Below are 14,552 nucleotides of genomic sequence, written 5' to 3' on the forward strand. Positions count from 1 at the left end.
GAAAGTAGGGCAAGCAGGGAGGGAGAGAGGTGAGCGCATGTCGGGGCAAGGCTGGCTCCCGGCAAGGATCTCCCTTGATGCGGATTAACCGCCTCCCTGGCAGCCAGGCAGGCAAAGTCGGGCATCTGTTCAGGCCTGCCATCTGCGTCACGCTTTCCCCGCCTTCCCCGTGCAAGCAAGCGCTCACTCCCTGGCTCGCAAGTGGGGAGAGGCTGCCACTCGAGTGCACAAGAAGCCAGAGGACGGTGTGCGCTCAGTGTACTTTGGTGTGCGCTCAGTTCAGCCGAGTCTTCCTGATCTGCCCGGGTGCCCAAATTCCTCGACTCGCAACGAGAAGGTAGGCAAAGCCTTATAGTAGGCCAACCTGCTTTGATTATGAGCCTCTGAGACTTACTTACTTACTTACTTAGTCGATCCTTTGTAGATCAAGAGGATGGTCTCCCAGATGTAGTGTCTTGGTGGTGGGTCTATTCTTGCCCTATTCTTGACTCGCATGTTCTCCCGCAGTGAGGACAACGGTTTCCAGATGGAAGGCGGTCCCGGTCAGGGTTGGCTTGACATGCCTTTCTCTTGGCACATTTCTCCCTTTCGCCCTCCATTCCTGCCTCTTCGAATTCTGCAGCACTGCCAGTCACAGCTGACCTCCAGTTAGAGCGCTCAAGGGCCAAGGCTTCCTAGTTTGTAAGGGGAAGAGGGGAAAAAATGGTATAATAAAAATAACTATAAAGAAATACAATATGTATAAGCGGATAAAAGGTGTGTGATAGAGTTATATGTAGCATTAGTTGTAATGGAAATTTAAAAATAATGATAAGAAATATGATTAAAAGATGTTTTTGATGTTTATTTACTGTTAGATTGTGTATAATATGACATACTCTTTTGTCTAAGATACTGTAAAAAGAGAGAAGAACGTATACAATGCTAGGACAGTTTTAAATTGTGTTATTTTAAATGGTGTATTTTAATATTTAGATTTTTTTTTAATGTTTATGTATTGTATCCAGGCATTGAATGTTTGCCATGTGTGTGTGTGTGTATATAAATTTTATTGTGCATTTTGATATTTACAAACCGAAACAAAAAGATTGCCATGTATATATTGTGCTCCACTCTGAATCCCCTTCGGGGTGAGAAGGGCGAAATATAAGTGTTTTAAATAAATAAATAAATAAATGGCACCTTTTATTTATTTATTTATTTGTGTACAGTATTTGTATGTCACCCTTCTCACCCCAAAGGGGACTCAGAGCGGCTCACAAAATATATATACATACAATACATTATATTATTTGCGTTGTACAATATCAGTATTAAATATTACTATATTGTACTATACCATTATATTCTAATATTACATGTAATTTAAATATATAAGTATAATATCATATTATTAGTAGTAGTAGTATTATGTTGTATTGCATATAGGTTGGCTTTAAGCCCATCTTTAAATCTCTTTTCCTGTCCACCAACATTCCTTTTTCCGTTCTTGAGTTCGGAGTAGAGCAACTGCTTCGGGAGACAGTGATCAGGAATGGTCTCCCAGATATAGTGTCTTGGTGATGGGTCTGTAGGTGGCTGTGGAGCCCTATTCTTGACCCACATGTTCTCTCGCAGTGAGGACAACGGTTTCCAGGTGGAAGGCGGTCCCGGTCAGGGTCAACTTGGTATGCCTTTCTCTTGGCACGTTTCTCCCTTTCGCCCTCCATTCGTGCCTCTTTGAATTCTGCAGCACTGCCGGTCACAGCTGACCTCCAGTTAGAGCATTCAAGGGTCAGGGCTTCCTAGTTTATTTATTTATTATTTATTATTATTTACAGCATTTATATGCCACCCTTCTCACCCCAAAGGGGACTCAGAGCGTCTCACAAGATATATATACATACAATATATTATATTATTAGCATAGTTCAATATATTATTAAATATTACTGTATTGTACTATACCATTATATTTTAATATTATTAGTAATATTATTATTAATAGAAATATTATCAGATTGTTTGTTTGTTAAAAAATGCAGTACAACTGTTTGGTTTGCTCCTGATACGATAAATAAATAAACAAATAAAGTAATATTACATGTAATATAAATATATAATTATAATTTATTAGTAGTAGTATTATTGTCTATTGTCTATTTGTGTACGTTTCTGTTTTTGTTTTTAATATTGATACGGTCAGTGGACTAATCAATAAACTTTGCTTGATGTAATATAAATATATAATTACAATTTATTAGTAGTAGTATTATATTGTATTACATATAGGTTGGCTTTAAGCCCATCTTTAAATCTCTTTTCCTGCCCACCAACGTTCCTTTTTCCGTTCTTGAGTTCGGAATAGAGCAACTGCTTTGAGAGACAGTGATAAGGCATTTGGACAATGTGGCCGGTCCAGCCAAGTTGATGGCGGAGGAGCATCGCTTCAATGCTGGTGGTCTTTGCTTCTTCCAGCACGCTGACATTTGTCCACCTGTCTTCCCAAGAGATTTGTAGAAGAACAGGGGGATACTTCTTGCTGAGACAAACTGGGTGGTGGGGTGGAGAGACAGGACCCCAGCCTCATTGTCTGTGGGTCAGAGCTGTCCTTTCTTTTACCTTTCTTCAGGACGCTTTCCAGTTCACTCTTAAAACATACAAGGGTAGCAACTCTGCACCCAGCCCCTTGTGGGTCTTTATGATCCCAGTCTTCCATTTTGTTCACTTCCTTACCCACATAAAAGATGGAAACAGGAAGGGTGCTGAGCTCTTTTTTCCAGAGTTAGTAAATGATGATGTCCATTGCTGTGGACTAGGACTTTGACGAAGGGTTAGAAGGCATGATCATCAAGTTTGCAGAAGACACCAAATTGGGAGGGAGAGCCAATATTCGCGAAGACGGGAGCAGAATTCAAAACGATCTTCACAGATTAGATGATTGGCCAATACTAACAAAATGAAGTGCAACAGGGACAAATGCAAGATACTCCACTTAGGCAGACAAAACAAAATGCAAAGATACAGAATGGGGGATGATGCCTGGTTCGACAACAGGACGTGTGAAAAAGATCTTGGAGTCCTCCTAGACAACAAGTTTAAACATGAGCCAATGTCATGCAGCAGCTAAACAAGCCAGTGGGATTTTGGCCTGCATAAATAGGAGTCTAGTGCCTAGATCCAGGGAAGTCATGCTATCCCTCTATTCTGCCTTGGTTAGACCACACCTGGATTCACACTGTGTCCAATTCTGGGCACTGCAGTTGAAGGGATATGTTGACAAGCTGGAATATATCCAGAGGAGGGAGACTCAAATGATCAAGGGTCTGGACAACAAGCCCTATGAGGATCAGCTTAAAGATCTGGGCATGTTTAGCCTTCAGAAGAGAATAAGAGAAAGGTCTTCCCCTGACATTAAGTGCAGTCGTGTCCTATAATAATAATAATAATAATAATAATAATAATAATAATACACTTTATTTATAACCCGCCATCATCTCCCCAAAGGGGACTAACATGAGGCCAAGCCCAAAATAATACAACATAATAAACACACAATAACAAAATACATCATAACAAAAAGAAGGCTGAGAGGAGACATGATGAGGCCCAGCTATCAATATGTGAGAGGGAGTCATAGGGAGGAGGGAGCAAGCTAATTTTCTGCCTCCCTGGAGACTTGGACATGGAACAGTGGCTTCAAACTACAAGAAAGGAGATTCCACTGAACATTAGGAAGAACTTCCTGACTGTGAGAGCTGTTCAGCAGTGGAACTCTCTTCTCCAGAGTGTGGTAGAGGCTCCACCTTTGGAGGCTTTGAAACAGAGGCTGGATGTCCATCTATTGGGGGTGCTTTGAATGTGATTGTCCTGCTTCTTTGCAGGGGTTGGACTGGAAGGTCCATAAGGCCTTGTCCAACTCTATGATTCTCACACCAGAAGCGACTTGCAGTTTCTCAAGTCACTCCTGACACACACACAAAAAGGAACCTTGGGTGAAATTCGTAGCTATTTGAGCCAAAGCATCAAAGCCATCATGCTCTGTTACTCCTTTTCAACCCTTCCTAGATTTGACGTGCTCAGCCCAACATGCTTGAAACTATAATTCTGCTTTGTTTGGTTTGTCCTTGCATATTGGTGCCTCTGCCATTTCTCTCTTTGTTTTCATGAGTGGTTTCTTTGCATTAGCCGGTCGAGGAATTGGGGCAACTGTCTAGAACGTGCCTGGTTGTTTCCATCACCACATTTCCTTAAGACAGTGAATCTCTTGCTTCTTTCTTACCCCTGTTTGTAGGCAAATGGCCTCTTTTTGGAGCACTGGCATGTCTCCAGGCTGATGTCCTTTCATAGCTTGCCAGGCCTGATGGCTGCCCTCTCGGTGGCAGGGGCAGCCCAACCCTCAGCCGCCCAGAGATTGTGACTCACGGCTCAGCTGGCCACGGGCATTTGGGAGGAGCTGGGAGTGACTCACTGTCCGGGCTGTTTTGCCAGCTGTGCCGGTTGGGATCAGAGAGAGAGAGAGAGAGAGAGATTAATTGGGGGTTGTTGGTGGGCAGGAGTGGCTCCGTGGCTCTTTGGGGGAAGGAATCTGCCACTGCAAACACGACCAACCTTCGTGCTGCCTCTTCCTTCCAGTCCAGAGAGCGGTGTCCCTCTTCTCCCTCAATGACGCTGTGCTGAGTCCCGACGTCCCCTCCGCCCACAGCCCCGTCCTCGCGCACTTGAGTCTGGAGAGGCAACCCACGCCACGCACAACACCCACCATGAGGTAAGGAAGTCTGTCTGGGGTTCCCTTCCAAAGTTGTAGCTGGTTTTTTTGCATAAAGATGTCCCACATTTTTAAGGGCTGTGAAAAAAATTGACATGAAGCTATCTAGAGAAAAATTGTATATATTTCTGAAAAGTGCACAAAATACCAATTTTATTTAGGTGAAGGTAAAGGTCTTCTCCTGACATTAAGTCCAGTCGTGTCCAACTCTGGGGGTTGGTGCTGATCTCCATTTCTAAGCCGAAGAGCCGGCGTTGTCCGTAGACACCGCCAAGGTCACGTGGCCAGCATGACCGCATGGAGCACCGTTATTTAATTTTTATGTATTTATTTACCCTGTTTATATCCTGCCTTTCTCTACCCTGAAAAGGACTTGAGGTGGCTTTACATATAGACAACTATTCAAGTAACCTAAATGGTTCTGGCCCAGATTACCTATCCGAACGTATCTCCCTCTATGAACCTCCACAGCGTTTTAAGATCATCTGGAAACACCCTGGTTTCGGTCCCGCCTCTCTCGCAGGCGTGATTGTTGGGGACGAGACAGGGCCTTCTCAGTGGTGGCCCCTCAGCTGTGGAACTCCCTACCCAGGGATATTAGATCAACTCCTTCTCGCCTGACCTTCTGAAAGAGAGTGAAAACGTGGCTTTGTCACCAGGCCTTTGGAGAACTTGTACAGTAGATAGACTTGGAACAATGCAATGACCATTGGAACGACCTGGATTACATACTCTGAATGTATTGTTTTTAAATGTTTTAATTGTTTTTAACGTACTGGTCGGAGATGAGGCTTTCTCAGCGGTGGTCCCTCAGCTATAGAACTCCCTCCCCAGTGACAGAAGGTGAGCCCCCTCCCTCCTTGCCTTCAGAAGAAAGGTAAAAACTTGGCTGTGGGATCAAGCCTTCGGTGATTAACTGTTTTGCAATAACAGCTACAGAATATGTGCAATGATTGTTGGAACAGCCCCAGATTACGATTGTGAATGGCGTGATTTTAATAGCGAATGCAATATTTGTATATGTTTTAATGTGCATTAATTAAAATTTTATATTTTAATTTAAATGTATTTTAACTGTATGTTGTCCAAAGGCATTATTGATTTGATTTATTTATTTACGCCATTTTTCTACCATGCCTTTTTCACTTCGGAGAGGACTCAAGGTGGCTTTACATATAAGCAACGATTCGATGCCTTAAATGACGCTCCATGCAGTCATGCTGGCCACATGACCTTGGAGGTGTCTTTGGACAACGCCGGCTCTTTGGCTTAGAAATGGAGATGAGCACTACCCCCAGAGTCAGACATGACTGGACTTAATGTTGGGGGACAACCTTTATCTTTTACATGTAAATAAATATTAAAATAGAATTTAAAAATAGATTAAAAGCAATTAAAACGTTTAAAAACAATACATTCAGAGTTAAACACTTATCTGTCCAAATGTATCTCCCTCTATGAACCACCGCGGAGTTTAAGATCATCTGGAAACACCCTGCTCTCAGTCTTGCCTCCCTCACAGGACCGAGAGCAGAGTAAATAAAACTGGCTGCTGTCCGTTGGACCATTTGAAGCTTCCAAACAGTCTTCAAAGGCAGCCCCACGTAGAGCGCGTTGCAGTAGTCTATTTGGGATGTAACCAGAGCATGGACTACCACTACATTAATTTTGTTTTAATGGGTCTTTAAAATCATGTCAGACAAATTCCGTCCATCATTGCCAATACATTGCTGAGGATGTTCTCGGAATTTCTCCATCACTCTCTGGATCATCTCAGGTGGAATAGCATCAAAGTGTGTATGGATTGCTCTCTGTTTTATTATCACAGAATAGTTGTTCACCGGTCCAACTCATGATGGGTTCTGAAAACAGCAGAACCGAACCTACCGAATTAGGCCTGTCCCACCTCTCTATCCCCCACAACATCCCACAGAGTGTACCCTCAAAATATGGGAGATCTTTAGGCTACACCCTGTACAAGGCCAGCACCTTCTGAGCGACTTGCTACACCTCAGGTCCATTTTGGATGGGGCACAGATGAGTATCCTCTTGCCCTTGTGTCAAGTCCAAAACCCATCAATGCACAGCAACTGTTTTACCCTTGGAGTTGGGAGAAAGGGCTGCTGCTTATGGAACACAGTCAGTCGTAAGGCATACAGGGCATAGGGTTACAGCCTGTGTTGGATGGGGTTACACTCCCCCTGAAGATGCAGGTTCGCACCTTGGGAGTGATCCTGGACTCTTCACTGAGCCTGGAACCTCAAGTTTCGGTGGTGACCAGGGGAGCATTTGCACAATTAAAGCTTGTGCACCAGCTGTGCCCGTACCTTGGGAAGTCTGACTTGGCCACGGTAGTCCACGCTCTGGTTACATCCCATATAGACTACTGCAACGCGCTCTATGTGGGGTTGCCTTTGAAGGCGGTTCGGCAGCTTCAACTAGTCCAATGAACGGCAGCCAGGTTGCTAACAGGAGCGGCTCTCTGGGAGCATACAACCCCCTTGTTGCGCCAGCTCCACTGGCTGCGGGTTTGCTACTGGGCCCAATTCAAAGTGCTAACTTTGTCCTATAAAGCCCTAAACCAGTGGTTCTCAACCTGGGGTCCCCAGATGTTTTTGGCCTTCAACTCCCAGAAATCCTAACAGCTGGTAAACTGGCTGGGATTTCTGGGAGTTGTAGGCCAAAAACATCTGGGGACCCCAGGTTGAGAACCACTGCCCTAAATGGCTCTGGCCCAACTTACATGTCCGAACGTATCTCCCCTTACAAACCATCAAGGACCTTGAGATCGTCCGGGGAGGCCCTGCTCTCGGTCCCACCTTCATCAAAAGTACGTCTGGCGGGGACAAGAGACAGGGCCTTCTCAGTGGTGGCCCTTCGGCTATGGAACGCCCACCCTAGTGAGATTAGATCTGCTCCCTCCCTTTTAACGTTTCGGAAGCAAATTAAAACATGGCTATCTGAGCAAGCGTTTACAAATGCAGAGTAACGGATATAGGTAATTGATATAGGAAAGCTGGCGACTTGACGATGGAACTGGACAATGCTTATAGGAGACGCTAATGATGTTGTTTTTATTGCCTTGTTGTGTTTTGTTGGAAACTGCCTTGAGTCGCCAATAGGCTGAGAAAGGCGGTATACAAATACAGTAAATAAATACCTTGATGCTCCATTTGCTCTGGATAAAGGAAAAGATGGAGCATATCCTCATTTCCCCCTCTTCCCAAGCTGAGACCAGGTTCTTCATGGTGTAAACAGCCTTTCCTTGCCAACTGTGAAGTGACAGCAAGGTGACCCTCCTGGGGCTTGACATCTATTGAATGGTAGGAGGATGTAGCAATAACTGTCTGGTTTCCCCCCTTCCTGTGCAGTGAGGAACCTTCAGCAGAACTGACTGGCAAAGTCTACCAGCTCGAGGCCATGCTGAAACAGCTCCACACCGACTTGCAGAAGGTAAGGAGCCACAGCTACTATTCCCTTTGCCCAGTGGGTTATCTTGGCCGAGGGGAACCCACACGATCTCTTCGATCATCTGGAGAGGCCCTAGTCGCGCTCCCACCTGCATCGCAAACGCGATTGGTGGGGACGAGAGAGAGGGCCTTCTCCCCTTGGGGAGATGGTGGCGGGGTATAAATAATGTTTTATCATTATTATATTATTATTGTATTGTCGAAAGCTTTCATGGCCGGAATCACTGGGTTGTTGTAGGTTTTTTCGGGCTATATGGCCATGGTCTAGAGGCATTCTCTCCTGACCACCTAGATTAGCATACAATGGCCTGACTGTGCCGGGGGCAAACTTTTGTTGAGAGGTAATTATTATTATTGTCGAAGGCTTTCATGGCTGGAATCACTAGGTTCTTGTGTGTCTTGGAACAGTTTCTCCTCGTAGAGATGTTCAATGTATTGTCGAAGGCTTTCATGGCTGGAATCACTAGGTTCTTGTGGGTTTTTTCGGGCTATAGGGCCATGTTCTAGAGGCATTTCTCCTGACGTTTCGCCTGCATCTATGGCAAGCATCCTCAGAGGTAGTGAGGTCTTCCGTGTGTCTTGGAACAGTTTCTCCCCATAGAGATGTTCAATGTATTGTTGAAGGCTTTCATGGCTGGAATCACTAGGTTCTTGTGGGGGTTTTCGGGCTATAGGGCCACATTCTAGAGGCATTTCTCCTGACGTTTCGCCTGCATCTATGGCAAGCATCCTCAGAGGTAGTGAGGTTCTCACTACCTCTGAGGATGCTTGCCATAGATGCAGGCGAAACATCAGGAGAAATGCCTCTAGAACATGTCCCTATAGCCCGAAAAAACCCACAAAAACCTAATTATTATAATATTTATTATTATTATTATTTACTGCAGGAAAAACAGGACAAGGTGGTGCTCCAGGCAGAAGTAGCCAACCTCCGGCAGAACAACCAGCGCCTACAGGAGGAGTCGCAGACGGCCAACGAGCAGCTACGCAAGTTTGCCGAGATCTTCTCCAACGCCGTGGAGAAGAAGGAGCTGTGAGCTGGCCCCTTGGGTGGGGCAGGGTGGGCCGCTGCATCTGGTTTAGGAAAGGACCGCAGTGGCCGATGAGTGTGGACTCTTCCCCGGAGCCAAACGCATTGCTTGCTCTTCCAAGAGAGGCTTTCCTTCCCATACAGCGTGTGGCCTCTCCTTAGACAGCTCCTTTCCTGCTTTCTCCTGCACAGAGAGTTTTATGCCACTCTCTAGTGGATATTGAGGTTGGAGGGGGAGCAAAACTGGTGTTCAGAGTCAAGCACACCTTGCCAACGATGCCTGAATAGTGTTGAGGACATCCAGGTTTCAGGCTGGCTTCTAAATGACACTCAATGTGGCAGCACCGCCGGAAGCAGCGGCACGGACCCGGCCAGCCCGTTTTTGCCACGCTTATCCTTGCAAGTGACCGCCAGGGGGCGCCTTGGCGTTCCGGCAGACCGGATGGATCAATCGGAGCAAAGCGCCAGAGCGCAGCAGCCGAGAGTCTAAAAGAGCACTTTCTCACGACTAAATTATTTTCTAGAGAATGCAAGGTTGGGAGTGGCTCAGGAAGTTAAAAATAATAATAATAATAAAAGTCTAAATGTATATGTTCTTTATAAAACACTATATTTGTATAAATGGTACTGTTTGTAATTTTTTTTTCTAAGAGATTTCTGTGCATGCACCTGAATTCAGCACACCGGATTTGTCCCCAGCTGCAGCAGAGATGCAAAACCCAGGCTTTGGGGAGGAGAGGCAAGGGCCCTCCTTGAGATAAACGAGGCCGTAGACCTTGCTGGGTTCTGCCTTGCCCTACGGGTTTGCCCCAGGAGATCCCACTTGCTTGTTCGTTGGCCTACAAACTTGCTGCTTTTGGGGAAACGGGCAACACCATTCCCTCTATTGGGAGGGCAGCTCTTTCACCTGGTCTCCAAGAGCGCTCTTCCTGCCATTCATGTTTTATGTGAGCTCTCCCGCTGCACTTCCCTCTTGCATTCAAGCCATGCATTGTTGAAGGCTTTCGTGGCCGGAATTACTGGGTCGTTGTGAGTTTTCCAGGCTGTATGGCCATATTCCAGAAGCATTCTCTCCTGACGTTTCGCCTGCATCTATGGCAGGCATCCTCAGAGGTTGTGAGGTCTGTTGAAAACTAGGCAAAGTGAGGTTTATATATATTAGGAATGTCCAGGGTGAACACTAGTCTGTTTGAATGCTGCAATTGATCACTTTGGCATCAAATAGCCTTGCAGCTTCAAGGCTTGGCTGCTTCCTGCCTTGGGGAATCCTTTGTTGGGATGTGTTAGCTGGCCAATGGTTTCTTGTCTGGATTCCCCCTGTATTTGAGCGTTCCTCTTTCTTTACTTTACTGATTTTAGAGTTTTTTTTAAAAAACTGGTAATCAGATTTTGTTCATTTTCACGGTTTCCTCCTTTCTGCTGAAATTGTCCACAGTATTGGAAACTAGAAAAATGGGGTTTATATATCTGTGGAATGTCCATGGTGGGAGAAAGAACTCTTTTCTGTTTGTGTTAGATGTGGATGTTTCAATTGGCCACCTTGATGAGCATGGAATGGCCCAGCAGTTTCATGATCTGGCTTCTTTCTGCCTGGGGAATCCTTTGTTGGGAGGTGATTATCTGGCCCTGATTTTTTCCTATCTGGAATTCCCCTGTTTTTGAGCGTTCCTCTTTATTTACTGTATTTTTTCCTGGACACATGTTTCAATTGGCCACCTTGATTAGCATTGAATGGCCCAGCAGTTTCAAGGTCTGGCTTCTTACTGCCTGGGGGAATCCTTTGTTGGGAGGTGATTAGGTGGCGCCGATTGTTTCTTGTCTGGAATTTCCCTGTTTTTGAGTGTTCCTCTTTATTTACTGTATTTTTTCCTGGACACATGTTTCAATTGGCCACCTTGATTAGCATTGAATCAAGGTCTGGCTTCTTAGTGCCTGGGGGAATCCTTTGTTGGGAAGTGATTAGGTGGTGCCGATTGTTTCTTGTCTGGAATTCCCCTGTTTTTGAGTGTTACTCTTTATTTACTATATTTTTTTCCCACCCTGGACATTCCACAATTATATAAACCCCATTTTCCTAGTTTCCAACAGACCTCACAACCTCTGAAGATGCCTGCCATAGATGCAGGCGAAACGTCAGGAGAGAATGCCTCTGGAACATGGCAAACTCAAAACAACGCATTCAAGCCATGTTTTTCCATCTCTGCTGGGCAGGGACAGATACGCCACCCACCAGGGCATGCCAAGGGCACTCGTATGTCCACGCGCAGCCCTTCTGCAATAAGGCAGCGGCTGCTTCTTCCGGTCTGGTATGTAGTGAATTTGTGGTTTCTGTTTGTTTGGGTTTGTTTCCTGTCGTGTGTTAAAGCATGTTGTTGTTTGTAACTGGCAACACGGTCCTGCTTGGGGACAGGAGGAGTGCGCGCGGCGTATTTAGGGCGTCCTGAGCAACAAAGGCAGCTTTTGTTCCATTCCAGATGCCAAGTCCCTTCTGTTTTCCAGCTCAGGTGCCCTGAAATGCTGTAGACCGATAGAGGAGGAAGCAGCAGAGACGGGAAACATAGGAAGGCTAGGAAACTAGGAGTTTCAGCTTAGCTCACAGCTCCCCGTCGTTCCATGTTTAATCCAGACTTGACGTTGAAAAACCAGCGTCTGAACTATGCAAAAACCCAGACTCTGGGGCCACTTCCTAGTGAGGAGGGCTGTCTTCCTTCTCGACCCTTTTTGGGTCTCCCAGCCATATGAACCGCTGCAAGGAGAGGAGAGGAGGCTACTCCAGTCTTGCCAATATGAACCGGCTCGGAGATTTGCAGACAGCCGCACCATATATGTCTTAACTTAGAAGGGAGCTGCCTGCTTTCTGCCTCCATCATCAGGAAAAACCTTCCCTGTCCTTCTCTAAAGCAGTCTTTCTCGCTCAGTGCCTCTATGAATCTCTCCTCTATTTCGGGCTATATGGCCATATTTCAGAAGCATTCTCTTCTGACATTTCGCCTGCATCTATTCCAGGCATCTTCAGAGGTTGTGAGGTCTGTTGGAAACTAGGAAAATTGGGTTTATATATCTGTGGAAAGTCCAGGGAGGGAAAAAGGACATTAAACACAGAGGAAATCCCAGATTAGTGTAGTGTTTACACCAGGGGTCCTCAAACTATGGCCCGAGGGCCGGATATGGCCCTCCAAGGTCATTTACCCGGCCCTCGCTCAGGGTCAACCTAAGTATGAAACAACTTGAAAGCACACAACAACAACAAAAACAACAATGTATTGTCGAAGGCTTTGTGGCCGGAATCGCTGGGTTGTTGTAGGTTTTTTCGTGCTATATGTCCATGTTCTAGAGGCATTCTCTCCTGACGTTTCGCCTGCATCTATGGCAAGCATGCTCAGAGGTAGTGACCTCACTACCTCCGAGGATGCTTGCCATAGATGCAGGTGAAACGTCAGGAGAGAATGCCTCTAGAACATGGACATATAGCCCGAAAAAACCTACAACAACTCAACAACAACAATCTTTTCAGCCAAAAGTAGGCCCACACTTCCCATTGAAATACTAATAAGTTTATATTTGTTAAAATTGTTCTTCACTTTAATTATTGTATTGTTTTTAAGTGCTGTTTGCACAAATAATATATGTGCAGTATGCATTCATTCATATATATTTTTCAAATTATAATCTGGCCCTCCAACAGTTTGAGGGACTGTGACCTGGCCCTCTGTTTATAAAGTTTGAGGATCCTTGGTTTACACCTTAATTTATTTTTCTGGTTATTTAATGTTTATTTAACTTAAGTGATATTTGTCTTTACTGTTCTAATGTATGTAAAATCATACTATGTATTTTTTACATTAATATTGAAATCTGAAATACTGTATATACAGAAAGTCTTTACTTGTGGAAAGTCCAGGGTGGGAAAAGGAACTCTTGTCTGTTGGAGCTAGGTGTGAATGTTTCAGTTGGCCACCTTGATTAGCATATGGTGACCTGACAGTTTTTAGGTGTGGCTTCTTACTGCCTGGGGGAATCCTTTGTTGAGAGGTGATTAGCTGTCCCCTAATGTTTCTTGTCTGGAGTTCCCTTGTTTTTGAGTGGCCAATTGTAACATAAACAGCAGAGATGGGAAACTTAGTAAGGTTAGGAAACTGGGAGTTTCAGCTTAGCCTGGGGGAATCCCTTGTTGAGAGGTTATTAGCTGTCCCCTATTATTTCTTGTCTGGAGTTCCCCTGTTTTTGAGTGGCCAATTGAAACATAAGCAGCAGAGATGGGAAACATAGGAAGGCTGGGAAACTGGGAATTTCAGCTTAGCTCACAGCTCCCTTTAATCCATGTTTAATCCAGACAACGTTAAAAAACCAACGTCTGAATTATGCAAAAACCCAGACTCTGGGACCACTTCCTGGTTAGGAGGGCTGTCTTCCTCCTCTGCCCCCTTCTCGACCTTTTCTTTGGGTCTCCCAGCCATGTGAACCACTGCAAGGGAAGACTGGGATCCGCCTCCATCATTTTTAGGCGTGGCTTCTTACTGCCTGGGGGAATCGTTTGTTGAGAGGTGATTAGCTGTCCCCTATTGTTTCTTGTCTGGAGTTCCCCTGTCTTTGAGTGGCCAATTGAAACATTCACACCTAGCTCCAATGGGGGAACTCCAGAGTACAGCTAATCACCTCTCAACAAAGGATTCCCCCAGGCAGTAAGAAGCCACACCTAAAAACTGTCAGGCCATCATGTGCTAATCAAGGTAGCCAATTGAAACATTCACACCTAGCTCCAACAGGGGAACTCCAGGGGACAGCTAATCACCTCTCAACAAAGGATTCCCCCAGGCAGTAAGAATCCACATCTAAAAACTGTCAGGCCATGATGTGCTAATCAAGGTGGCCAATTGAAACATTCACACCTAACTCCAACAGACAAGAGTTCCTTTTCCCACCCTGGACATTCCACAGATATATAAACCCCATTTTCCTAGTTTCCAACAGACCTCACAACCTCTGAGGATGCCTGGAATAGATGCAGGCGAAACGTCAGGAGAGAATGCTTCTGGAACATGGCCAAATAGCCCGAAAGACCTACAACTATCTCCTTTAGCTTTTCACCACTGTCCAGCTGAGTGGACATCTAAAACAGAGGCCTCTACCTTGCTTTTGCAGGGATTTTTCAGGGTGGGGAAGAAGGTCCCGTTCTAACCATCGGTCCTCGGCAAGCTGCTCTCCCGCACTCGTTCCTTCCTCTGTTTACCTTTCTGCAAAATCACCCCATATGGAACAGGCAGCGCCCTATACCCAAAACTGTTTCTTAATTTTATACTGGAGT

The 14,552-nt window shown here is 45.3% G+C and overlaps 1 protein-coding gene across 3 annotated transcripts in view; it reads left to right on the forward strand.

The window, feature by feature from the left end:
• The window catches only part of LOC132780124 (signal-induced proliferation-associated 1-like protein 3), a 164,889-nt gene extending 153,601 nt beyond the window's left edge, over window positions 1-11,288 (forward strand). For all 3 annotated transcript variants that reach the window (XM_067460875.1, XM_067460876.1, XM_067460877.1), the window contains exons 19-21: window positions 4,615-4,747; window positions 8,119-8,200; window positions 9,105-11,288. In XM_067460875.1, coding sequence (XP_067316976.1) covers window positions 4,615-4,747; window positions 8,119-8,200; window positions 9,105-9,254 — 365 coding nt within the window. In that variant the 3' untranslated portion in view covers window positions 9,255-11,288. The remainder of the gene's footprint in view (window positions 1-4,614; window positions 4,748-8,118; window positions 8,201-9,104) is intronic.
• The last annotated feature ends 3,264 nt before the right edge of the window (window positions 11,289-14,552 follow it).

Source organism: Anolis sagrei, chromosome X (genome assembly GCF_037176765.1).
Source record: "Anolis sagrei isolate rAnoSag1 chromosome X, rAnoSag1.mat, whole genome shotgun sequence".
NCBI lineage: Eukaryota > Metazoa > Chordata > Lepidosauria > Squamata > Dactyloidae > Anolis > Anolis sagrei.